The sequence below is a fragment of the Pleuronectes platessa genome, chromosome 19, assembly GCF_947347685.1.
Source record: "Pleuronectes platessa chromosome 19, fPlePla1.1, whole genome shotgun sequence".
Lineage (NCBI taxonomy): Eukaryota > Metazoa > Chordata > Actinopteri > Pleuronectiformes > Pleuronectidae > Pleuronectes > Pleuronectes platessa.
The window spans coordinates 9,518,887-9,546,012 of NC_070644.1; the positions used below are offsets into that span (position 1 = coordinate 9,518,887).

The 27,126-nt window shown below is 42.6% G+C and overlaps 1 protein-coding gene across 5 annotated transcripts in view; it reads right to left on the reverse strand.

Moving 5' to 3' along the window:
• ptpn13 (protein tyrosine phosphatase non-receptor type 13) overlaps positions 1-25,789 on the reverse strand; it is a 43,805-nt gene extending 18,016 nt beyond the window's left edge. For 4 of the 5 annotated variants that reach the window (XM_053411049.1, XM_053411048.1, XM_053411050.1 and 1 more), the window contains exons 1-10: positions 25,450-25,789; positions 19,753-19,872; positions 16,605-16,771; positions 14,849-14,914; positions 13,075-13,260; positions 12,762-12,849; positions 9,910-10,536; positions 4,686-4,778; positions 2,650-2,749; positions 1,161-1,374 (exon numbers count right to left, since the gene is read on the reverse strand). In XM_053411049.1, the coding sequence (XP_053267024.1) occupies positions 1,161-1,374; positions 2,650-2,749; positions 4,686-4,778; positions 9,910-10,536; positions 12,762-12,849; positions 13,075-13,260; positions 14,849-14,914; positions 16,605-16,771; positions 19,753-19,867 (1,656 nt within the window). In that variant the 5' untranslated portion in view covers positions 19,868-19,872; positions 25,450-25,789. The remainder of the gene's footprint in view (positions 1-1,160; positions 1,375-2,649; positions 2,750-4,685; positions 4,779-9,909; positions 10,537-12,761; positions 12,850-13,074; positions 13,261-14,848; positions 14,915-16,604; positions 16,772-19,752; positions 19,873-25,449) is intronic. The other variant, XM_053411047.1, reaches the window with a different exon arrangement.
• Positions 25,790-27,126: the final 1,337 nt, after the last annotated feature.

The window sequence follows — 27,126 nt, forward strand, 5'->3', positions numbered from 1 at the left end:
CATGCTACATTGCATCATTTAAAAATCTCCCATAAACACACTGCAGCAAATATGTCTTGCCTTTAGTACAATTAATTACAATCAACCTAACTTATTTGAATGCACTGCTAACATTCGCAAAGTTGTTGCTACGTTTACCCCCTTGCACTAACACATTTTCAAAATTGGCAATAGCAGGCTGAATAAATCAGACCGTACCCAAAAAAATCCCATATATCCCACGCCCCACATATTTGTAATTAACATAAGGATGCTGAGGTGAGTTATGTCTTCCAGTCAGCAGTTTGTATTAACAGGACATCCAATGAGCACAGTATCAACAACCTGGTTGCCAGTGAGCTCATGCAAATTAAAATTGTCCATCCATCATCAGATATTCCAACATAAACAAGTTTCAAGCAATTGAGAGTCCGGCCTCGGATCCAGGGAGTTCCCACTGCAGAGTGTGTGTTGAAATGATGTCTTTAAACCACTTTCTGGAGTTGGCTGTGTCATGCGTGTGTAGTCTACATCTCCATAGCTACAAAGGAAGTTTTGTGTATAAAGCAAATTAATGCTGAATGGCCTAAGTAACTAAATGGTCCTCTAAGCTGACAACTCCATAAAGATATCTTTGTGTCTGTTAATCCAAACAAAATGAAACTATTTTACCATCAAATAACAGCTTTGAAATCTTTTTGATGGTACACTGACTTGTAATAGGGAGAATGGAGCCTCTGCCATTCCTACTCAGCGCCTCAAACGCCTGTTCACACACTATGTAACTGTGGAGAGAGGGAGCGATCTCCCATGAGAAGTGACGGACTGAATCAACGTCAATGGCTAGAACTGCCAAAATCAGGACAGTCAACTGTGAGAGTGGTGCCAAGCTGTAGATGAGCTATAAAAAAAAACTCAGTAGACACCATTCCTGCTCAGTGTACATTGAGTAAACCTTTTAAACCTCAGCTACAGGAAGCCGGGGATCATGAGGAATAGACACCATTTGTCCGTGCAGGCGTCGCTGTGGTCAAGCAATTGCTAGGTTTTGTTTTCTCTAAATGACAGGTGCTTATCCACTCAAACTCCCAGACCAACAGAATTGCCACTTGTGTCTGCAGAAGCCAGTGTTGATCAGCAGAAGTTGCATAGTGTTGCTTTAAGTCATGAGCTGTGCAGACCTTGGGTTTGCGGAGTGGCAGAGAAGAGGTGAAGAGGGGGTCTCGAAGGTCGAGCATGGAGGTGCGCGATGGGGCCAGGGGTTCGTCTGCGGAGTAGAGGTTGGCCCTGGACAGCCTGCTGGCCAGGTGGGCCTGGAGCCGCTGCACCTCCTCCTCCTGCTTCTGGAGGAGCAGCTCGGCGCCAACCACACCTTCATCAGCTCCTTCATACTGCCTGCATGGAGGAGAGCAGAGGAGGGAGTGTCAGAACAATCTGATATTGCCAAAAAGCTGAATAAGAACAGCTGTTATCTGCAGATGTCTGTTGTTTGATGTGTGACACCTTGTGGGATTCTGCTTTGATTTGTAGGCTCTCTTTGAATGTGCCATAACAGAAAAGACTTAACGGTATCAATGAGAGGTAAACACGTCGAACAAAATGTGTTTACACAGGAAAGACATCAAATACTACTATGACGACTACCAGTGCTCTGTGCGGATTAAAAACTTGTTTTTTTCTGTGAGCAGGCACGGCAACAGCAGGCGGTTAAAGTCTGTAATGCCAGAGATTAGAGAAGACAGGGATTGTTGAATGTGGATGTCGCATTAGATGACCTCACTAGCGAAGCATGGGGATGACCCTGCTGTGCCACACCAGCTGTGTGAGGAGCAAACAGGTCGCACATCGGTGACTCCTCTGCTCTGTTTGTCACATATGAACATTTCGATTCCAGACACACACAAACGCCCATGCAGTGGGGCAGATGGGGAAATTCATGTAAACAACATTTACCACCCAGACTTAACAGTGAAAGCAGTTATTAAATCAGCCCTTACATAAGGCACATTAGTTCAGCGAGAAACAAACACCTGGTGCAGCCACTGCGGAGGCTTAATAATCTGCAGGGGAGGTGGGGGCGGAGGGGTTACATAAAGCCCCACACACATTCAACCAATCCTTTTTGTACAATGACTTCGATTTTTTCATGTCCCTGGTTTATATTGCCTAAAAAATGGAAACGGTCTAGACTAGATGTAGTAGTTGTTTAACAATCTCTGTCAAATATGGACATGAGAAATTGAAGTGGAATAGAAATAAATTCAACCTGAACTATTGAGGTTGGGCTCTGTAACATCCAATAAGGGGCAGATTATTATATGAATTATCGAGTAACTGTAGGTTGGCTATTTAGGGGGAATATTAATTGACGTTTTTTTCGCCTGAACCTGTTATGACTACCAACAACTGATGTGACATTATACATTATTTATTCGCAAGTTTATATAATGTATTTGTGTACCCAATTTCCCATGTATATTTAATATGATATCTACTATGATTTGCATTTCCGATACATCACATGATTTGCACCAAAAAAGGATTGTGGCTATTTAAGATGTTGACTCTGTTTCTCTATCAGAAGAAAGAGCCTAGGGGCATCACTGGCAAATAACCAACACTAGTGATGTGTTGTTAAATATCCACCTGTACACAACAGGTGTGCATTACCTGTGCCTGTGTGTGTTGTGACTCGTCAGCGACAAGACATCGTGTTCAGAGGAAAGTGCCAGCTGGGAACCGAACCGCCGCGCCTCGCTCGGCTTCTTAGCTGGAAGAGAGACGTGGGAATATGAGCTGTGCACACAAACACTCAAAAGGAGGAAATTGTGTCTTCACATGTACACAATCAAACACGCACCCCTCTGGATGCAGACACGTGCATGAACATGTGTTGAGGGAGGTGGAATACTCAAGGAAAGTTAGGCCAAATCAGCACCACAAATTAGATCTCTGTTGCCCTGTGTAGTAATTGTGTGGGGAAGACCTCCGCTGCATTACTGAATGACGGAACCAAAATATACTGAGTCAAGCACTGCCCCATCTATTGGTGGGGTAATTACTGCTTTTTGTTTTGGAACGTGATCAACATATTTCAGCAATTCCCAAATGAAACTGGCATTTTTCCCACGAAGGTTTTCAACTCTAAACAGCTGTCTCAGCTCAGTGCAAAACATGACGACAGTGTTAAATGGAGCATGGGTGTTAGGTGAGCTTGAATAAATGTGCATTTGACCTTTGTCAGCTCTGTCTCCCTCTGCACTGACAATTGTAAGTATATTAACCTTCTGGGTGCTGGTCTGGAATCATTATAAAAACAACAGCACGTCAGAGAACATATTAAAACTATCTACAAGAATAAATACTGTTCCAGTCCAGTTTCTCAGTGTGTGAAGTAAAATGGAAAATTCCTAACACCAGTGACACATCGTAGTACTAGACTTTCATGTGAATGCCAAAATGAGAATAAACTAGCTGGACTGAAAATGGTTGACGTCCTCACCCAAAAGGAAACAGTGAGGACACATTCAGAAAGTATCAAAGCCAAACTGCTGTGTTAAAAGGACCCTATAATATTTAAAATGTTTGGGAATCTGATCCGGATGCCATAAGTCTCCCTAGGAGGAACTGGAGGAGGAATTAAGATCAATACAAGCATCAGGTCTCAATAGTAAGAGAATATTAAAAAAATAAAAGACATAAAGAATAGTGTCCTACTAACATAATCATCTTCAGTATCTCAGATGTCTTTCCAGACCCTGATAGCTTATCACACAATGTAGACTATCAATAGATCTCTGAATTCTTCCTTGTCGTTATTCCCTTTACTTTGTTCCCTTTGTTCATTTCAGCAGGACATTGGAAGTCGATATATCAAATAACACAGTGAGCTGAGATATTACAGCATACATGTCGGATACTCCAGTTGCTCAGTTTGGAATTTTTTAATCTGAGCTGCAGCCATGGCTCTGTTTCCCACTTGAAACCGTAAACCAGCTGAATGTTCCCCTCACTTATCTGTGTTTGAAGTCTTGTTTATATTTATAACACGATTCTTATATTGCACGGAAAGCGAAGGTATTTAATCTTGTGCAATCCTGCGTAAGTGAGGACATTATCTAATTCCTCTAGTGGCACCAGGTGAAAGTCTGACAGCAGCTTTCTCTCTTGAGCTTCTTAAAATAAAAGGGGGTGGTGGTGCACCCCTTGCAGACAAAGCTCGCCCTGTAGGGTTTGGATCGTAAGACAGCAGGAAATCTGGCTTTGAGCAGGACAGACAAGAGGAAATAGTCAGTGGAGACACAGAATAATTGATATCCTTTGCCAGAGGGTTCGAGTCCAGGGTTCGAAGCCCAGACTGCTGCTGGTTTAATGGTGAAATGCCCTCACCGTCTCAGGTGTAAATCAGTCCTGCATTAGATTGGCTAAAAAAGTGGAAATCAACAGGGCTCCAGATCCACAGAAGCACAAATGAGAAACATGTATCTAAGCGAGTCTGCTCTGTTTGTCCTTTTGTTTTTCAATTTGGTTTGTTGTTATATGAATGTTATGAAACTACGCATCCCAGAAACCACTGCAAATGATCCCGGCCAACAACCTCAAGCCACTTCTAAATTTTAACCTTGATTTTTCACCCCTTCCCATTCCCTTCAGAATACTAAACTAACAAATAATATAAATATGAGGGATACAGAGTCATAATTTACCTTGTCTGTAGTCTGGATCTGAGGAGGCCACTGAAGGGCTTTCACTGGATGAACTGTAATCACTGTTGTACCGCTGGTGGGTGTGGACTGGGTCTGAGGGGAAGATAGTTCAAATAAATCATAAAACACAAACCATGCAGCAGTTTTAGTAAATAATCGATGAAATAAGTAAATGAAACAAACATAACCTCCATGCACATTAGATGACTTACAATGGTTACATGGAATCGTTGGCCGTTTGTTTGTGGGGGATGTTAAAATAAAGCCATTTGTTCTTAAACGTCAAACAACAGAGAATTTTACAAAAACATCTTTCACGAGACTTTGACGACATGAAACTGACGAGCGCCTGTTTTCTTTTACAGGACTGTCTCTGTCACCTATAACCCAAACCGGTAGACCGAGACACACAGAGCAGGAATTAGTCATGCTGTTGATAAACACTCCTGGTGAAAGACATGTAACTTCACTGGAAAGCAGCTTTGGCACAAGTATACGCAGGCAAGCCTCCTTTCGGGTTAACAGAGCATTTTGCTGAGGGTGTAATCTCTCGTCTTGCTTGACTGGGTGAACCATAGCAAGTACAGACCAGTTCACCACAACCATTTACTCATCTCAGAGGTGCACTGCCTCATCATCTCAATAATGGACTCAGATTTTGGTGCAACACAGGAAAACAACATGAGCAAACATCCCGAAACAGTCTGAGCCTAGACCTGATGTGCCTCATGTTTCTCTTCCTCGTACGTGGAACCTGAAAGGCCTGCTCCTCAGTACCAGCTGCATAGCTCGACTGAGTGGCATTCCCCAGTCACTGCTCAGGCATTTAGGTCGCCAGCGTTTCACAGCACAACAGTCTTCTCTTTGTAATGATGTCTATCTTATGTAAACATCATAAAGAAAAACATCAGGGCCCAGCAGCAACTTTAATTTTACTAAGAAGAAGGAGGAGGAGGAGTACAGGTCACCCAAAATAGGTTTCCATCATCTGCTGGTTTGTGACTCATTGGTTCCTCGACTGCTTTAAAAGGTTCAGAGGAGCAGACAATGTTTTTACAATGACTTAGCTTCACCCATAAGAGAGACATGCACAGTCACCTGCCCTACGCTGTCCTCAATTTTGGTCAAGAGTCATCAGTATGTTTCGAGAAATCTAAAAAAATCTTTTAATTAAGTAAAAAACAAAACAAGGATCAGCATTTCATCATGACCTTAAAAAAACAACACGAACCTCAGAGGAAATGGAGGAAGGTGAATTGTACAGGGTCACAGCTAATTAGAGAGATTAACACAGAGGTTTTGCAGATAATGTTTGAGTGAGTGAGCGACGGGGCTAGATAAACATGTTCCGCATCCCTCCCTCTCTGTGCTTCTCCCCACAGACGTCTTTTGTTTATTTGCAAGGAAATACGGATAATCATGGAAGAAGATGAAGAAAGATAAACTCTACATCCTTTAAATGAGTATGACTGGTAAAGTACCGTCATATACATCTATAGATAAATTCCCAAGCGAGGAGGATTGTAGGCACTTTTAGAATTCTCTACAAGACTTAGTTCAATCAATTGAACATATTAGAAGTCACGTTTGTGTAAATATCTTATGAGGATGTTGTTCAACACAATAAGCCAATAGTTATTTAATCTCAATTTATTTTAAAGGGCAGAGACCGTAAGCTGACTCATATTTTGTCATCTACCTCCGAAATGTCTTACCCAAGAATGACCCTCTCAGCTGACATAGTTGCAACACTTCCATATCACAACATGCCATTGAACACACCACCGATTATGTTTAAATGAAACATTTTGCTATGTGTTAGGCTTCCTTCTGGGCTGAACTCAGCTCAGGAGTTAATTTATACAGACAACTTACTTCCTACTCGGCTCTATCATGTTTTCCTTACTGAAATCAGACCCACTTGCTGGAATGACCTGCACTTATCGCCCTCCTCCCTTTAACCTTATCTTCTTGTTACCTCTTCCGTGACCGTGTTTCTTTAGTCCCCCTCTCCCCGATTCCTCAAATAAACTGATACTTTGACACCAGTTTTCTCTGAGAACATAAACAGACTCCACAAGCTTTGCCTTTTTGGGGTGTTCAAGCTGAGAAGAGACACAAACTCAGGCCGTGAGGTTATTTAATTTCTGGTGGTCCCAGTGGGGAAGGAGGAACTCCCTTTAAAGCGTAGGGTAATAGCTTACAAGAACCCCTCAGGTTTCCACAACGTTAACATGCCTCAGAAGAACAGAATAACAGACAGTGTACAGTTGCAATTTTAAGAGCAGGAAAAAAAGAATCATTAATATATAAATGCCTGTTTACAGCATTTCCACATTTCTTGTGAATCTTGTGTTGAACATTATTCATGATGTAAAGAGGAAATGAATCAAGCAGCTGATTAAAATGGATAAAAAAAAGCCTTATTATAAAATCCCTGGGAGCACTCTATAATCACTCCTGTTGTAGCCTCCGGAGTCAGCGAACCAAATATAATTATGAAAATTTGGGGGCTGTGCTTTTTGTGCGAAAACCTCCCCCTTCCCCCGGGGAAGGGGCAGTGTTCTGTGTTTGTTGTCCATGCTGGACTCGCCCCGGCCGAGAGCCACATGACCCGCTGCCAAGTGCCTGAAAAGTCCAATAACGTTAGGAATTCCCTCATCCGCTACGCATGACTCCAATTACAGTCGGTAGGTCTATGAGGAAACTTTCTACCGATTCAAGCAACTTGGCAGCAAAAAAAAATAAGGAGGAGGAGAGGGGGGGGGGGGGGGGGATGAGACATGGGGGACAAGATATAAACATGCCCATGCACACACAGGCATGCACGCACACGACATTTAGTAATGTTCATCTAATCCATATTTATAGGGTTTAACATATTTTTTTAAATACACACACAAAACACAGAGAAGCAGTTGGGTGAAACCTGAGAGCACTGACCACTGCTGCGCCATCACTTTCCTGTAGAAAAGAACAGAAGAAAGTAAGAAAGAGGGAGAGAGAGAGAAGGGGGTCTCTGCCAAGTACATCCAGGCCCGCAAATGATCTGTGCTTAATTAGGCCCCATTCATATTATAGCAAAACAGAGCTGGGATGGAATACAACAATATTTTGCCTCAGTCTTTGTCACGACTCTCAGTCACTTCAGATGGAATAAAACATTCCTCTTTGTCAGCATGGAGTCTAACATCAATCTAAGTTTTATATTAATTAGAAGAGACTGACACAGAAAACAAACACGACCCTGTCAATCTTCTCAGCAAACACACACACACACACACACGCACGCACACGCACGCACACGCGCACACGCACACACACAGTGATATCTTGGACATTAAACAGGGGCTCCCCACCAATAGAATTTTCTTGCTCTAACACTCGGCCAGTGGGAGAAGCTTAACTTCTTTCTTTACACAATCATATGAGAGAGAGAAAAACATAGCGTCCCTGATTACAATCGGCAAAAGGCAAACAGGGAGGGTTGGAGAGGAAGGAGTTGCTGAGGATAAAAAGCCACAGTTGAGGAAAAGAATGCTTGGATGGTGGTTTGGTCAGCGTACAAAAAGGCAAAAACATTGCCCTAAAATCAGGGAGACTGGACGTTGGGAGGTAGAGAATGGGGGGGGGGGAGAGGAAGTGAAAGTCAGTGGTTCACTGGATGAAACCTTCACCGCCCCCCCAGCAGACCCATGTAGCCACATGTGACTCTTTGCATACAACTTGCTTGCATATGGAGACTTTACTAAGAATTCAATAAGCTCCTGAGGAAAATGTAAAGCTCTTGGGGATGACTGCTGACATATTTAACAATTGTTGGTTGGGGTATGTGTGTGAAATTGTGTGTGCATGAATGCTCTTGATGTTTGTGTTTGTGTGTGTGTGTGTGTGTGTGTGGGGTTATTAACTATATTTGTCCATTTTGTGTGACAGTAAGCAGCGGGCTAGAATCAAGCTGGCCTGTAATTAGAATTGACAATTTGCAAACCGCTCTACCCGTGACTCATATATTCTGTCTAAACAGTGCTGCCCAGCCACCACCATTGATACTGCATTCATGCCAGCACCCAGCTCCCATCCCACATGGTAGTTACAGATGGACACATAACCTGCAAACCAGCCCCGGGCGTCTGTCTGCTCAAATCATCCTTATCCACGTCACGTCTTCACCTCTCAGATCGACCACGCTGATGCCTCTCTGCATTCTCCTTTCGCTCAACCAGTGTTAACCGCATGATAAATTCATATCACCACAAAGTATGTCTGTAGCCGGCTATCATTTTGAAATTGTAAGGAACACAACAGATAACAGGCATATTAACTGTTGTTGTAGCCCGAGCACTACATGTCCTGACAAAGCACTGGCACCGCACATTACACAATAACGACACATGAATCGGATGTGTCACGAAAAAACCCATTATCTCGAAATAATAATGAATTCACGCGTGTAATCTGCTCTGATGACGAAAAGCAAAAAAGGTGTGGAAAGAATTGATTGTAGTGAAGCTGTAACTGCTAAAACACGCTGAGTGCGGTTTGAACATTTTGCAGATTGAGTTGGGGGAGAGAAGGATTTCAGCTCGTTCGGCTCAGATGTGACACTCAGTAGCCTATCGTTTAAATGTGAGTGAATCACGGTACTTATTAATTAATCAATTACAATCATGTGCATAGTGCTTATCTGAGATTCAAGCAATATCAGACAGCCATTATATTGAACAGATCAATCGTATTATAAGCGTCACACATCATACTGAGAGACCATGAGTGACGATTATTCTTAGTCAGTGGTGAATTCCCCTCCTACTATCAGCAAAAGCCAAGGACAGAAATAGCTGTAAAAGAATGAAAAACCTTGAGAGATAAATTCCAACCATGACTGCTTTCCCACCTCCGAACACTTTGCTAATCACAGCACAAAGAGGGTGGGATAGACACATTTTGGATTTCAGAAAGTTATATAAGTTGCTCAACTCAGCCGCGAATTGTAGTGACGGTGTTGGCATGAATCATCTGACAAAAACTCCTGGGGAAGCACACTGGCTCCATTAGAGCCAAGTCTCTTGTATCAGTTTGATTTACATACTGTCCCAGTAGCATGAGACACATTGTAAATTTCAAAAGGAACTTCTCAGACATTAACCCATTAAACTTAACCCTGAGGACTTAAAATCAAAGCGTAAAAGCACGTTAATGCATGTTAAGAAAGTGCACTCACCATCTACTGCGTGCCTTAGCACCTGAAGTTTCCTTTGTCTCTCCTTGATCCTGTCATAGGCGCCAGGAAGGCCTGAGCCCACCGACATGGCTGAATGGTGATGAGGCTTCCTGCTCTTCAGCCCCGTAAACTCAGGGTAGAAAGAGTCCTTCTCCCTGGATGGCCGCAACGCCAATTTGTGCCTCCCTATAGAGTGGGTACTAAGAGCAGAGCTGCCCCTTCGAGCATCCTCCAGTGCCCCAAAACGAAGAGCATCTGGGTCAATGCAGGCCAAGTCAACAGAGGAAGCCCAGGTCTTCCTGGCTTGAATGGGGCCTAAATCACCAGTGTGGTAGGGTAAAGACCTCCGGTCCAGTTCCACCGGCCGGCCTTTTTGCTGTGGGTGAAGAGGGTGCAGGTAGGGATAGGAGTGCTGGTGGTGAAGTGAGGGGTGTTTGGAGTAAAGTTCTGTTGGGGATTCGGAGTTGTGGTGATAGTCAGACAGGTGATACTGCTGGGCTGCCCCCTCCTCGCCCTTCAACAGGCCCTGTAGGGATCCCATGGAGCGACTGAGGCCCCGGTTAAGAGATGTCTGCTCCTGAGTCCTGGCTCGATAGCGCTCCAGAACCCTCGGGGCGGCGCTCCTCCCTGAGAACAAGAGGTGAAACAGTTTGAATAAACCTTACAGTGTCAAAACGTTACAAATCACAAACTAAAACACACAATTATTAACTGGAATACTGGCAAAGCATATAGAGATATATTCTGAAGGAAAACACTCCCAAACAAACGGATATAGGCATATCTGTTTTTCATATTCCAGTATTAGAGATAATCTGAAATACCAGTGGTTATATCATTTCAAAAACAACACCTCACATTCAGAAAGTTGAATTTATCATGTGAGAAGGGATTAACAATGATTTTGATTTGAATAAAGTCGAAGTTCTGACAGCATCAGCACGACACAGTAACTAAACACAAAACTGTCGACCATAGACGTCCCCTCCTTTACTCTGATGCCCTCCCTGGCCCTCTACAGCCCGAGCACCTGCTGCCGGCCTCTCACAGCCCCTCTACTGAAAGATTCAGTGCAGCTACTGTAAATGAATAATTGGGTAGGCATTCAACACGTCCTCAGATTCCCCAATCAGAGCGTAAAAGGGATACAGCAGACAATGCAAACGTGTGACCAGCCTGACGTGGCCTCCCCCTCTGATTAAATGACATGAAATGGTTTTGTGCAGCACCACAACCACATGTTGATAAATGCTTCCTTCCACTGTTGTGATCCTGTGTTGAAACCGAGAGCTTTGTTTCAGAAACTTCCTTCTTGAATTCAACTTCAACATTTTCATTTCATTATGTCAGGCCCTAACCAAATGCTGCACGGCCATTCAACAGATTAGATGGCAACTGATTAGAATCAGAAGCAGTAAAAGGAAGTTACTGTTGTGAAGCCCCATGAGGATGCAATGTAGCTGCATTCATTTAGTTAAATAAGACAAAGTAAACCAACAAAAGCACAAGAAAAGGCAGTTTAGGAAACACGATGTGCGGCTCTGAGCTTTAGGGAGTTCCTACTGTGTCTGCACGTCTGTTTTGTGCTGTAGCTTATTTCCCCCCCATTACCTAAAGACAAACAATAGAACAGAGTAAACTGTGCCACAATAACAAATCATCCAGCCCATCAATCACTCCTTTATTTTTTATTTCTAAATAATGAATGTGGATTTCTTTGACTGTATAATCTCCACCAATGATGGCTCAGGAGGCCGACATTTGCATGACAAGAGCAAAAAACAAGACGAAGGGATGCAGAAATGAGAGAGCAGAGGGAGATGCTAGGTCCTGTAAAAATGCTGCATGTGGTGGTTTAATCTACAAAGCATATGCTCAGTCTTAACACATCAAAGATGGAGAGTCCTCAAGAAACCCATGGAGGCACACAAGGCACAGAAAAACATCACGGTGTTGCCGTCATATGGAAGACAGCGGCGATGAACTGGCAAACATAAAAATATCTATCGTGAAAACAAAAAACAGACAATGACTGAGTTCCCTTAGCAGCAATTACAACTTGAAAGCACTGGAATACAGAAGGGAAGGAGCCGCTCCTTGAGAAGAAAGACGCTCAAGAACTGAGTAATACTCTTTGCATGTACTTTCCCTGGGGCGGGCTGCAGCCGCAGAGACAAAGCACTGATACAAACAGCAGCAGCAGCTTCACTGGTGACTCCAAAATATGCATCTGTAATCAATGCCATACGATGCTTACATAATCGGGAATAAAGCCATGCTCGCTCTGTGTTCTCCTCTCCACGGCCTGGAAAAATGCCGGAGTTCTCTCAGAAAACCACTGGGAGGATTTGGTCATATTTTCCTGAATTAAATGCGATTCAAGGTTGTACTTCTGCTGCTTTTAAAATCGTTCCCTCCAGAAAGCCAGGAAGTGAGCGATGAATAGCTTGACAACCGGGAAGGCATCTAGATCCAACTTTTAATATATAAACAATATATCCTACCACACACCATCAACTGATCAAAGCCTCGATTACTTTTTGGACCTAAATATCACGTTAAATATTCTCATCATTATCTCAATAGAACCTACTTATCCAGAGTCTGGTGACTTGTTCTGTTTACAGGCTCTTATACATTTTGTCACTCACATGAAGATAAGGAAACATATGTGAGGCCTGCTTTGTATTAAACAGAAACCATTATCATGAACTACTGGTAGGAAATAGATTTAAAATCACTGTGTAAATAAATTACTTTCTACACCATTAAAAACTTCCTCTATACATGGCACCAAGTAGATGCAGATCTAGTTGCCCTGTGTTGAGTGTGCGAGTGCAAGCTCATCTTACCCGAGGGTAAACCTTTTCCCCTCAGCCTCTCTCGAATCTCCTTACTCCGCTCCGGAAGAGACTCTCTATCAGTCAACAGACCGTCCAGCTGAGGAAAAAAGACAAAGAGAGGGGAAGTAAAGGGAATGAAAACAAGGATGGGAGGTAAGAGAGTTTTTTCCATTTGACAGTCATCCATCCTAAATCGGGATCTAGCATCAATAGCCCCATTATCTGACCTGATAACTCGCAGGTTTTCTGGAAGATGCTAAAATATAGACAATAGACAATTGAGTGTTGTGTTGTGTTGTAGTTCCATGACTTAAGTGTGTACCTGAGAAAGGCTGCCCAGTACCAAGCGGACCAGTTTTCGGATGTAGGAGAAGGGAGGGTCACAGGTGGAGTTTCGGATGTGTTTGCTGCAGATGTCCAGCACCGTGCGCAGCGACATTCGACTTATTGTGACGTCATCGCACATGTTGAGGAGCAGGCTGTTCAGGTGTTCCCCCAACTTCATAGGCTACATCACAAACAAAATCACAGTTAACATGCAGTGATGAGAGCAGGTACTCATCAAGGTACTGTTGAGTCTTAGGCATCTCTGAAGCTGATATCTGTATCATCATGTAGATTTCTTTGTGTTCAGATAACGAGGCACAAACCCACAACCTACTTTTAAATCTCCACCTATGAATGAATTTCTTCTGAATTTTGACTTAATACTCGTAAAATGTAATTTCTTCTCCTACGTAAAATACTTTGCCTTGTACACAAAAAAAACCCGGGTACAATTCATTATTTTACCATAATGTGGATTTTGTGGCCCTCGGCTCAGAGACATTATCTGACTCAGGGGTTGGTGTTGTAGAGTAAATAAGAGTATTGCCAAGATATATATACACTCCTGTTTTTCACAGTGTTTTTGTTTCCAAAAGAATAAATATTTATGATCGTCCATCTCCTGACGAAACATCATAAGAGGGAGGTGTTTGGGGAGGCTAAAAGTCTTCTACAACTATCTCACAGGTGAGTATCACTCTCTTTTTTATAAACTCACTTTTGAGTCCAATTTCAGCAGAGAATCGTCATTGTAATCCGTCCAGCAACTATACCCAGTCGACATATTCTGCTTCCCTTGGAAGCATGCCACATTGCTGAGGCTGGAAGTGGTTGAACCTCTGTTTCACTAAGAATCTCCAGAGTTCCGTTACATGACTGAAAGCAGCTTTAGACTTAAAGTGTCTGAATAGCCAGGGTTTCAAATGCATGTCTTTTATGACACTTCTTTTCATTGTTTGAATGCGTCAGAAATTATTACATGTTGTATTTGATTTTAAGATTGTTACAAACTTTGCAGCCGCCATGAATAACTACAGCAATGTTTGAAGAAAATTATATGATCAGAGACGATTGAGCCTGAGCTCCTAAGTAAAGCGAAGCGGATGAATAACTATGAGTGCAAGTTACGTTGTCTCAAACCTGTGGCCGGCACTTTCTCACAGTTCTGAACGCACCATGAGGATTCGGTTTTACACCTGGCTTGCTCTCACTGACATATGAACACATTGTGAAAGAGGACCGTCTATTTGCACATTCAAATCTATTCCAGAGTACGTAGAGCTTGCACGTTTTTCTTATCAAGATGAAACATTCAGATAAAGATCAAAAAGGCAGACGCTGAGAAACTGCTGCTTTCAGAAAAGTTATGAAGCATTTGGGCTGCATTAGTATGACTGAAATATGGAACCTATGAAGTGTTCATAGGTTTTTCATGATGCCAGTGTGATGTGAAAATTAAAACTTGAGTTTTGGTTTATGTCAACCTCACTAACATGGGAGATGTTATCAAACCTTGATAATGAATTTGCTTTGGATTGTTAACTGTTTCAGTTTTTAATATCCAAAGTGGTCCCTCCTGAAAGTCTCCTATCCTAGTGTCCGTCCAGTTGTAGTGAAAGGGTTAGTTTTTGAAAGCATAAAAGCCAAAATCATTTGTTGAGTTTATTGGAAATTAATTAATTCCCGTCATCATCATGAGGTTAATCACCAATTGTATATGTTTCCTTATTGTATCCATTTGTAGGACAGTGTCTGTAGTAATGATTTACCTGACTTTGGGGGATCTCGTAATCCGCTCCCCAGAACAGGGTCATCCCCAGAGAGTACATGTGCATCTGTAAAAACAAAAAAACATTACTTACGTTACAGAAGCTTCATTCAATCTCTGTCTCTAAAGAATCTAGAATGGCACTGAGTAGAGGCCTTGGCACACCTCTGCCAAAGCCCATCAGTCCCCTTAAAGTTAATCAAGTTCTCACTGAGTTTGACTGATTGTCCCTGTTGTTTTTCATCAAGAGTCAAAAATCATACGTGGGGAAAATTGTAAAAATGTGGAAAAAAAATATTTGCTATTTTAGAGAAAGTGAAAAAAACATTCAGATTGCTTCGAAACCAAACCAACAAACGGACAGAGGGGAAATCATAACCTCCCTGGTGGAGGTAAAAAAAGTAGAGAAATAGAAAGATGAGCAATATAAAGGTTTTGATGCATTCAGATTCACTAGGCATGGAACCGTGTTGAAATAAGTCAAACTTCCTCATGTGTATGACAGAGAGAGACAGACCAGTGCTCACTAACTGCTGGTGTAATAAAAGGAATTCATTCTTCTTCTCTGGGAATGAAAAAAAACAGGGGCTTTCAGTCTAAATCCAAAAACATTTTCCATTTTCCTGTCCTTATTACTCTGCACTCATTACTTGGAGAGAAGTCACTTCCCCTGAATGTTGAGCTTGGTAGAGGAAAGAATAATTCAGGGATTGCCAAAGAATGCAACACACTCGTCTAGGTCTTTTAGGAACAGATCTCACAACGCAAATTTAAAGTCACACTCGCGCCTTCAGAAAATGTGGAAACTTAAAAGGCTCCCTTTAAAAGCAGCGATAACCACCGCACAAGATGAGAAAAAGTGAAAGGAAAAAATGGGGGCATTCGCAGCTGACGTATATTTACCCAGGGTCTGATAATGAGAGAAACAGATTATACTTTCTACACTGAAATAACTCGGCTGGGGAGACGGGCCTAGGGCTGGAAAACTGACTCAGCACAAATCTGTGTTGAGGTCTGTGGGGCTTTGCCAGAGACAGGAATCCAGTCATGCAAGCTCTGGGCTCCTCCGCCTTCAGGGCGGGGATGAATTGGGGGGGGGGGGGGGGGGGGGCGTGGTTCTGAGGATATGTAAAAGAAGTCATATCTTGCAATGCAGGAAATAATAATATGGTTGCTCTTGTTCTGAATCTAGCAGTTGCACAATTCATCCATCACCACAAGAGAGGGTTTCTACAGTCATAACTCCAGCTTGAGCATATAATGACAAGATTTATTGGACATAGTAGATCAAATGAAATTATAATAAATGAAATAAAAGATAAAGCAGTTCACCAGTTGAACACAAACTCTGTAGAAATATGTCAGTCGTAGGGAAGCTGGACGCAAAAAAAATACTTGTGCCTGCATATGTGCACTTTTATACGCTGTCCTTTTTACACCAAAATGTTTGGGTATAAGAATACTGCTAAACCCAGCAAAAAGGAGACTAGCTCTTTGACTGTACCATTGCCAGCATGGGAGCCTTTGCTCATGGCTTTTCACACCAATACTCTGAAGTGCAATGTGTGTCATAACATCGCAAAGAAAAGGTTCAGCATCAGGGTCTCCACTGCGAAAATAAAAACACCAAAGTGTCCTAACACATAAGCACTAACATAAGATGTGGGTGATATAATGCACAATAATGAAGCATTAGAAAATATACACTTGTACGATTGTGAGTTTCTTTCATCACATGGGTTGTGTAAAGTTTGTACCTTCTCAATGTCCGAGACTGAAGACAAGGAAAGCCCCTCCAGGACCTCAGGGGCCGTGAACGCTCTCAAGTCCTGCTGGGTCACATATTCGTCCGTGAATGAGATGTTGCCCGAGGGCATGAGCAGGAGGGACCAGGGAGAGATGATGAAGCCCATGGCTGAAGGGTCTGGAGGGGGAAACAGATAATTAAGCCACTGGAGATATGATCAGCAACAAAAACAGGATAACAAATACAACAACGTGTTGGAATTCCATTATTGGGATTCTTAGCCATTATCACAAAAACATACACGCACTGTTAAAGTGAAGTACTGTATTTTAAAGCATCCAATATTGTCCGAGCATTAACTGCCTAACTGCAGACAAATCGGACCACAGTGAATGTTTCTGGCAGAGGCTCTTGGAGTTTATGGAAACTCAAGATGACTGAAGTAAACAAAAACACATGTTGCTTTCTTAGCCTGCAAGAAAATAACTGTTGAGGCATGGAAACAGAGAGGAACGGCTACACAGCGTAATTCTCTTTTCCTACAAAGCCGCAGCCAGCACTTTGGTCAGAGAATGTTTTAAAAATACACAAAGGAATGTTTGAGCAGTGCTGCAAAATTCTTTTCTTCGACTGATACTCGACTCGGGGAGAAGCGCAGAAAAATGAACAGCCATACTGGGATTCGAGGCACCAAATATCTGCTTTCAAAACCTGGAATTTACTATGTAAATACAAGTTTCCTGTTTAAAACACAAAGTGAACATTTGGAGATCCTGCTCAAAAGTAGAGTGGGTTACTAGGTGTATCCCACTCGGAACTTTTGCTCGGGAGAAGCAATAACAGAGCTGAGCAGAAGTTCATGACTCAGCCTGAGCAAATACTGTACGTTTTGTTTTTTGGGATGAATTACAAAGGAAACAACTTTTTCTGCAGATAAACTGAGCTGAAATCACCATACAGGATTTAACAGAACCACTCCTGTAAATATTAGACTTGAATATGTACCATACAAGTGTACAATTGCAAGTTCTTTACTCGGTAACAATGTTATTCATCGGCCTGATAAGTCGCTATCTGAGCTTATTAGGAGCCTGGGAATTATCATGATCTATCACAGTGATAGGTCCTCCCACAAAAGTAGATGCTGACAAACTGCACTGTGTACCATGCATTCAATTCCCATGGCAGACAGGCCACTGGAGAGTGACAGATGTGGAGAAGCAGATAACCCCGGTGAGTTCCACAAACACAGCAGAGCAGACAGAAGAGGAGGTAAACAGGAGACGAAGAAACGGACAAATGTAGAAGGCGCTGGTTTCTGTGTAATCCTAAGTAATATGAAGACGGGCGCATGAGGAGGAATCCCTCTGACAAATCTGAAAAGTTCACACATCACCTATTCAAACAAATCAGTCAAACAGTAACTATCCACTACTGTTTAACCACAGGGGAAATGTGTGCTAATGGTTAAGTGTTCCACAAGGTGACTCCACTCACAATATTTGGAAAGGTAAATTTAGCCTCGATACAACACAACAGAACACAACTCAACACACTGACAGAAACAAAAAAAGAAATCTTTATAAGTCGGAAACTTAACACAGTATTTCTTGTTGTTATGCTATTTTAAGTATAAACCAGCGAAGACTCAACTTCTCCATCACTGTTAATAGCTGAATAGGTCATCTAACACATGAAAAATGTTTAAATGGCCATCATTATTTATCCACTCCTGTGGTAAACATACTTCTTTACATAGCTCGGTGACTATATAATAGCCGGTTCCAACATCTGCTCTTCAAATTTTAGCCTCACTCAGCAGTCTAAAACTGTACGTGTACACGAGAGGCCACAATTTGCTCAGTATAGCTACACAACTACACACTGGAGGAAAGAAAGGGGGTGGGGGGGTAATTAACCATCACAATCACTGCAGCACAATGTCATGTGCAGATTAATTCATCTAAAACACACAAGTATCCAACCTTATATCTTGTCATCAATATGTTCAGAACTTTGTCTCAGAGGCAGTTTTTGAGAATCTCCTCATTATAAAAGCGTTTCAGAAGATTAAGACACTGATCAGAGGGAATTCCAACAGCTTCTCACAAATGTCTCTAGTGGAATCTGTCAACAACTGTGGAATTTAAGGTCAAACCGATTACTTCAGGAACCCACGGTCCGATCTTGGCTACTTTTCAATGGCAACAATGAGGAATATTATTGTTGACTCATTTCAAGTCGACATAATCAGCTGCACCAATGTTTCGGATGGAAACGGCACCAACACCTTTGGCTTTTAATAAACACACAAGGTTGTGCGACGGCCCCTGACTCATATCCTGTCGGACGTCTCCATAGTTACGATTCTCTTAGCCAGTTGTTGTGTAAGTTTCCTTTATTTACAAAGACCCACTGTCACAGGACAACTTTATCTCCCTCGGCCTTCAAGGACGACCGATGACTAACGAGGACGATACAAACACAACTACCCACACTACCATCTTACAAAAGATGCTGACAATTAAATAACTGCACAGTTTAAATGTGAATGATGTCATCTATAAAATAAAGGTAACTTTAACGAGATGAACATTAACCTAGAAAGCAATAACCTTCATGCCAGGTTCCTGCAGGTTGCAACAAATACAATTTTAGAACCTACGTATATCCACTATGACAGACAATCCATAAAAGTCCATGAATTATACTTCAACATAATTGACAGCAAGGTGAAGAAGTATAGTGCAGAGTAACCCTCATAAACTACAGGCTGCAACAAGTGCTCTGCGATAAATGCAGACCGGGGTGATTGTAGACTTTTAAGCTTGACTGAAGAAGTATTAAATTAACTTTAACAATATGAAGACCTACTTAAACCTATTCAAGACATAATAAGTAACATTTTCACATATTTAAGACGTTTTAAAGGCTAAAATCCAGTATATTGAATTTTACACAATGCATTACATGGGATTCGACACCGGGCAATTAACAAATGTTAAAAAACGGTTAGAAGAATTACAGAGAAGGCTGTAAAAAAAGTAAATAAAGGAAAGGTGGGACATAGGAAAGTGGTGTATGTAAGAAAGTGTTTTGTGCATGTACACTCATTTCTAGGAAACGTCTCTAAGAACTTGATTCCACATGTTCAATACCTTTATGAAAGAGTTCTTGGAGGCTCTCCGCACTCTGGCTGAGCACCGCCCAGACCTCCTCCTCCTGGAGCGGACCTCCTCGGACCTCCAGGGCTTCTGCCAGAGACACATGCATCTTCCCTGTGCACAAAGTGAAAAGGAGACAACTGATTTATACCAGACAATGATTACGCACACAAACACATAAATAAGCTTAAACCATAAAAATAGGAGAAAATAGCACAGGCTGCCTTTGCTGCTATATGACAGGAGCCTCTGGCACAAGGTAAGACGGAGAACATCTGCACCTCACATCATGTATGTCTTCTATATTTTTATATTTAACTTCCCAGGCTGGGTTGGGATCATTGATATATTTGGCACATTCAGTTCAGATCAACATTGTGTTCTTTCTCATGCCCTAAAGTAAACTCCTGCATCAGTGTCTTATCCTTGTCTGCAGCCAAAGAAGAGCTACACACGCAGACACATCCTGCTTTACATGAGTTACATTCAACTAAGTGGCAATGTCCAACTATTTTTAGTGTTAGTCTGTCACAACCGGATAAAATGCTAAAATAAAACTTGACAGGCGTAGTTGAGATCGAAATGAAGGCTGAGTTCGAAGATGGGTGTGGTCGGAGCCGTGACAACTAAGTGAGTTGAGCAGGAGAGTGTTCTCTTGTTGTGACTTCAATTTCTCAGTTGCATGAGGAGGAATGTGTTGATTGCAAAAATACGATCGCAGCATTTCAGAGCTTCTATCGAGACAGAATAAAGTGCATATCGTGCATAAAAGTCAGTGTTTCCTAAACAATTTTTTTCAGTTTATCATGCTTATCAAAACAAACTAAAACACAAAGTGCTCAGGAACGCAAAAGAACCGAGCAAAAGAAATCACTCTCAATTAAAACAACAAACAATAAGCTATTGAACTCTTGACCTGGGCATCATGATATGGACATTTTGCCAAGTTATTTCATTGGTCTCATTCTAATTTTGTTTAAAAAAATGTTTGGCCTAGTGAAGGTTATCATTGGCCTGGTGGCCAGCGAGGCCTGTACCATTATGGAGGAAAATCTTTATGTGCATAAAAACATTAAGTGTACATATTCCACAGTTGTAAATCAAACTATATGACAAGATTCTGCATAACCTCCAGTGCAAATACAAGGTTTTGTACAAGCTATTTTGCACAGCACCTAAATCAAGTGATCAGAAAAACTATGCTGAGAGTTCTTGCATGTAGCAGGCAGCACAGTGTCATGAACAGCCTGAAACACAAGCACACTGAGATGGGCAGTAAAGAGACGAACAGGGCCAATACAAACATAATGGATTGTAAATTTAATGTGGGGGTCCAACAGGAAATGTTCCAGTAGCCCTGATGGCCAGTCCAGCTATGAACCAAGGAAAAATATGTCAAGCTGCCAAGAATAATGAAACCTTGAAAACGCCCCAAGTCAATTCAAATATCTCTTTTTTGTTCCTTTATACGATACCCAAAAAAAAACATTTGGCTCAGTGTGCAGCAACCAAATTTCCCAATACCTGGCCAAGTGACAGTCATGGTACAATTAAACAAGAAACTTGTGAAACTGGATTTAACTGAAAACAAATCCGTCATTTTAACACCGACAGCTTTTCTGATGTTCGGAACTTTTGAAGCTTATTTTTCCTCACAAAAAGCTCAGCAAACCCACATTAAACACAACACTGAATCTATTTGGACTTGTCTCATCACAGCTGTTACTCATGACTTCATAAATCTAAAAAACGTTTAGCCCATGACTTAAAAGACAAAGCAAACGAAAAGACATCCAAACAGGAAACGAGTCTTAACCTTTACGCAAGAGCGAGTAAACATCAGCCATGTGTGGGATCAGTACCAGAGAATATGAGAGGACATTTGTTCATCATTCATTGTCTATGGCACAACTTTCCACAACAACCTTAAAATAGATTCCACAGTCTTTCGATGTAGAACCCAAGAGCTTGGCAGGTGCACAGATTTGGTTCGGAGACCCAAAAAAAAGAGCTTAACAGCGACAAGTGAGATGTGTCTGACTCTGTTCTGTGATATTGTTTTCTTGACGTTCTGCTAACAGCAATGCACCTGTGGGTTTGAGTCCTGGTCTCGGACCATATATGGCTATAATGTTTATTCATTTGTTTCATATATACACAGACGTTTGGTATCACACAAAAGCACGAGCCACATTGCTCTGTGTAAGTGTTTGCAAGTCAACCAGAAGTCCATTCATTCTGGGAGCCTCTGTGCCTCTTCGCCTCATGTACATTGAAAAACTTTAAACTAAAAACTATAAAAAGGGGTTCATGCTGTATGCTTTTGGCAAAACACATCACAAAACTGGCTACAAATCTGGCAGATCGGCCTCCTTATGGACCTACTGGTCCTGTTAAAGCCACAATAATGCTTCATGCACATATTCCTCACATAAACTGTAAAGATGGACGACCTGACTGCTCCTCAAAAGTGAAGGAGACTCCTCAAAGACTCTTGATCACCACCTGGAAGCCTCAACACTATAAGTAAGTTTTTATGTAATTTCAGGTCTTCCTTATCAGACTGTATGGAAGAGTTCTTTTTCTCATGAGTTTGGTTTTAATCAGTTATTTGATGTTATATAACAAGAGTGATACGGGAGGATTGACAGCTGAAACTGTCCCGTGATTGGTTGAACACATGTACTGACAAGACCTTGCTACCATGGCTCCGTCCATGTGAAGGAAAGAAAATAAGCAGGGTTTGAACATAGTTCTCTCTTTCAATTTACACTGTCACTGAATTTGTTAAGATACATAATCTATGAACCACATCTCACATAGTTTGAGACAATCTATCCAACAGTTCTTATTTCAGATATCCGGTCCAGAGAGGTTGATACAATGAAAACATATTCAAAGTTGAAGTTACATTGTGAAACGCAGCATAACCAGTTTTGTTGCGTTGGCATAAAGAGACAAATCTGAGAATGGCACTCCTCTAAAAGCATTTTCCCATAAATGTGTCAGCAGCATTATTGGTGTCAGTGAAACGGATCTGAAGGAAATATGTGAAACAACATCCTTCCTGTGACGCGGAGAAGAGAGTTAATGAGGCAGAGGACTAATAGTTTATGCAGGAATGCAGGTTAACCATTCTAGTCCATTGGAGGCGTGAAGTGTGAGGCGAAGTGGGTTACTACCCATCTTGCTCATTACCCATGAGAATGGGGAGAGCCGGTGCTGTGAAGACCGATTGTTTTGTGGCCCTTGTTATTTCAACAGAGACCTACAGTGGAATGTTTTTTATCCGCGCTGAGGCTGCGGCGCAGGCCAGCTCCTCTCTCATTGGACTATGGTCCTACTCATTATTGAGGGGGCTTAGGAGGCAACGGCCCAAAACAGTGAGAGCAGACAGCCTTCACCACTTCAGCGCCTCATTCTCTCCCTCTTTCATCAAACAGTGGGGATGTTTGTTCCTAGGTATTCCCACATATTCCCACACTATAACTAGAGCGAGAAAAAACAACTAAACATGGCTTAAGTCCGCTGCTGCTGCAAAGTGTTTGACAGTCAGTCACAAGGATTTTAAAGAAAATAATCCTGGAAACGTGATAGCCTTCTTTACTCAGCACTTAAGTGAAGCTTTTCCTTTCCTCCCACCTTCCTGTCTGAGACACAACTGCAACCCATGAAATGGAACAGAAAACAACAACCTGAAACCTAGCACTTCGGCTGAATAACCCAGAAGGTAGAAACAATTTCAGGTTCTGCTTCCTTTCAATGTTCATCCCTTCTCCCTTTGCCTGGAACCAAAAAAAGGCCAGAGAAGCGCATACATCTTTCTTTCCGTTATCCGAAATCTTTTGAAAAACCAGAGTAGCTGCACTTTTGAAGCAATCACCCATAAAAACACGCCAGATTCCACTTCTTCTTCCAAAAGCATAACTCATAACATAAGATATGAGCAGGAATTTGCTCATATCCTCCAAACATCACAACTGTGGTCTCAGCTGGCAAACACATTTGGAACAGAAGCTGGCGAGGAGAGGATCTCGGTGCCAGCGCTGAGGTGAAGTCGATACGTGCCAGGAAAAAATTCAACGACAAACTCTGAGTGAACCTCTCTTCCCAGAATCATAACGCATTGTGAAGGCGGCGAGAGCACACGAATCAAAATTCCAAACACACGGCATCCAGGAAGGTCTGGATCTGCCTGTCCTCTCGACAGGGGTAATGATGTAAGAAGTGATGTTTTCAGAGTACATCAACAAACCAAGACCAGACAGCTGAAACGTTAAACTGCCGACGCACAGGTTAAGAACCTGACGTTAAAGTACCATCTTCAATGTGTTCTTCCCAGTGACACAAGTGGAACCACTGGGGCTGTGTTTACAGACATGCCGTCCTCGTGTTTCCTGTAAAGAAAACAGTAGCGGGAATGTTGCACGACACAACTGGTGACTCACCTAAATCAAAGGGTAAACCCAGTAGCTGGTTTTCATTAATTGTACCCCCGCTCACAACTGAGGCAATTTGCCCACACGCTTTTCCAGATTTTCTATTAAACGCAGGGTCCCCCCCCCCCCCCCCCTCCCCTTGATGGACACAACATTGCCCATTACATCACCGAACCCTGCATCTTCCAGCTATGGAGCGGTTCTGTCTTAAGCCACCCTGGACGTTGGGTTTCTCAGCAGTGCCAGGGACGGGGGGGAGGAGGAGGAGGAGGAGGAAGGAGGAAGAAGGAAGGAGGAGAGCCACGACTATTCCATGATTATCAGCCCAACTCCGGACCGACAGCCCTCACTTCTCATTTTGGTCTCGACCTCATCCGCTCCATTTCTGTTAATCACAGGGTTGCTGTGAGTACCGTGACATGCAGAGCAGGGTTTTTGCACACACACAAAAAAAAAGAGAAAAGAAAAGAAAAACCTCACTCCAACTCCCCCCCCCCCCCCCCCCCCCCCCCCCTCTTCCTCCTCTTTACCCAACACACAAACCCAGCCCACTGGCCATTTTTCCTATGATGATGCTCACACCATCTCCACCACAGCCACGCAGGACGGGAACGGATCATCTCACATTGTTTCTCCCTTTAGTCTTAAATGACACAGATTCACAAAAGAAACATCCCGACCTTTGACTTTTGAGTCAACTTTACTACATTTCTATGGTGATGAGGGGGGAGGGGGACAAGTGGGCTTCTTGCACCCCACCCCCCCCCAATAAAAGCTTCAGCCAGTGCTGACACTTTTAGACTCTGAAGTGCAGCATGCATGTCGGTCAGGGTTGCAGAAATAATGCAGGAGAATGAACTTTGAAGAAGTTGGTTGGGTGGGACACCATGTTGTGGGCTCTCATGGGCTCTCATGGCTGCTTCATGGGGGGGGGCACTAGTGTGGTCAAAGATGCTTCATGTCATTTGTTGTGACTTCAATGCCAAACACACACACACACACAGCAGAACTTCCTGGTTAAACATTGAGAGTTAGAGTTTAAGTTGCTAACAGCCTTGCTAATGCTTTTTTTTAATCATAGGATAAAACAGACAAACAGACTTTAGCGCGGCAGCAGCAACCGACTCAAGCCCCTCAGCTTTCCCGGGGGAGAGAGAGAGCGAGTAGCTGACAGCGGCTGCGCCAAACTTCGCTGGAAAAACGATTAACTTTACAAATAATAGTTTTTTTGAGCGGCTAATGGGAAACTTACCGGAGAGGACGAGCTACAGAGACACTCGGGAGGGAAAGGTTCGTACTCCGGCGAGGCTTATGTGTGCGCACACCAGCGGGAGCCGACGCCATCCCGTCCACAAAGCAACATCTTGGCTCCGACGCGGCGAGGAGTCACGCACAAACACAGCCGGGCAACAGGTCCTTCCTCCCGGTCCCCAGCGGTGACTTCGCCCTAGGGAGACCAGCGGCTGCACGGCGGCTTTTCTCCTCCGGATTAAAAAAAGATAAAGAAATACAAAACCTCCACTTAAGCTCCGAAGTCGCGTTTGACGGCCACTGCTCGGCTCTGAGCGGCCGTGTTACTGCTGAGCAGCCGAATAACCCCTCCCTCAGGCCGGGGAGCGTGGGCTGGCTGGGAGTGACTGGGAGTAACTGGGAGTAACCAGACACCTGACTGTCCACCGTCGTTTCTATAGTAACACACACACAGACACACAACTGGGAGGAAATGTTTGATTATGGAGAAGATGGTTTGATCAGTGTGAGTTTAGTTCACAAACCTCCCTCACCCCCTGAACTCTTTCCCTCCAGTGACTGAACTTATTTATTTAAATTAATAGCTGATAATACAAACCTCCGATCAGAGACATCATCATCTAATGTCTTATTTAACATCCCTGGAGTTTGTGGGGAGGAGGAGCTGACAATTTCATAAGTATATAAACAAATATATATATGTCAAGATTAGGTTATTTTTTTTACGATGGCCCTTAAGTGCAACGATAAATCCCAAACACGACGACAAATCATAAAACACAACCATACATCAAGAGACATAGTGGCAAATCACACAATCTGACAAATCACGTAACCCAACAACGAACCACAACAATTCACCACAAAAGACAACAACAAATCACAAACACGACAAATCCCTATACACACATTTCTAAAACAACAGCAAATTAAGAAACACAATTACAAAATTGCAAAACACAACAACTTTAAGGTCGTTGCTATTAGACAAGACTGTTTTGTGATTTGTTGTTGAGTTTTCTGTTTTACGTTGTTTTCTTATTTTCCTTTTCCTGCCATCTTTCCTTTCTTGCAGTTGTGTTATATATTTGCTGTTGTGTTTTATGATTTTTTGTGTTTTTGCATTTTTTTAATTTCCTGTTGTGTTATGTGATTTGCACATCAAGGACTTCCTATGTTTTCTTTCCCATGACATCAAAGTTGCCTGACAGTCGTTTCAAGCGGTCCGGAAGCAATTCACAGTTGAGCACTTCCTTCCCATGGTGCACTTCAAAGTTGCTGCCCCACATTCATGGACTGTCTTGTGCCATCTAGTGGCATTTAGTTGTCAGTGCATGCTGCCTCTAAACAATGGTGCCTGTGGTGAAAGGCCTATCTCTCTCTATCTCTGCCTGCCACAGCCTGTCAGTGTTAAAAATGCATGATCATTATCTCCAGTGATAAGAGGTGACGCTTGTTTGTCTCTCTAGATAGAGAATGTTCATGTTTTCCAGCATTTCAGAGGCATTGCGTGATAACAGTATGTGTTGGTGACTGATCACCCATCAGTCTTGGGCAGGAATCCGCTGCCTTGCCCCCATCCATTTGGGCGTTGCTGGGACTCAGTGTCAGCAGGACATGCTAATATCACCAGCTCTTACTACTTAGCGCCACCTTATTTGATAAAGAATGATATGAT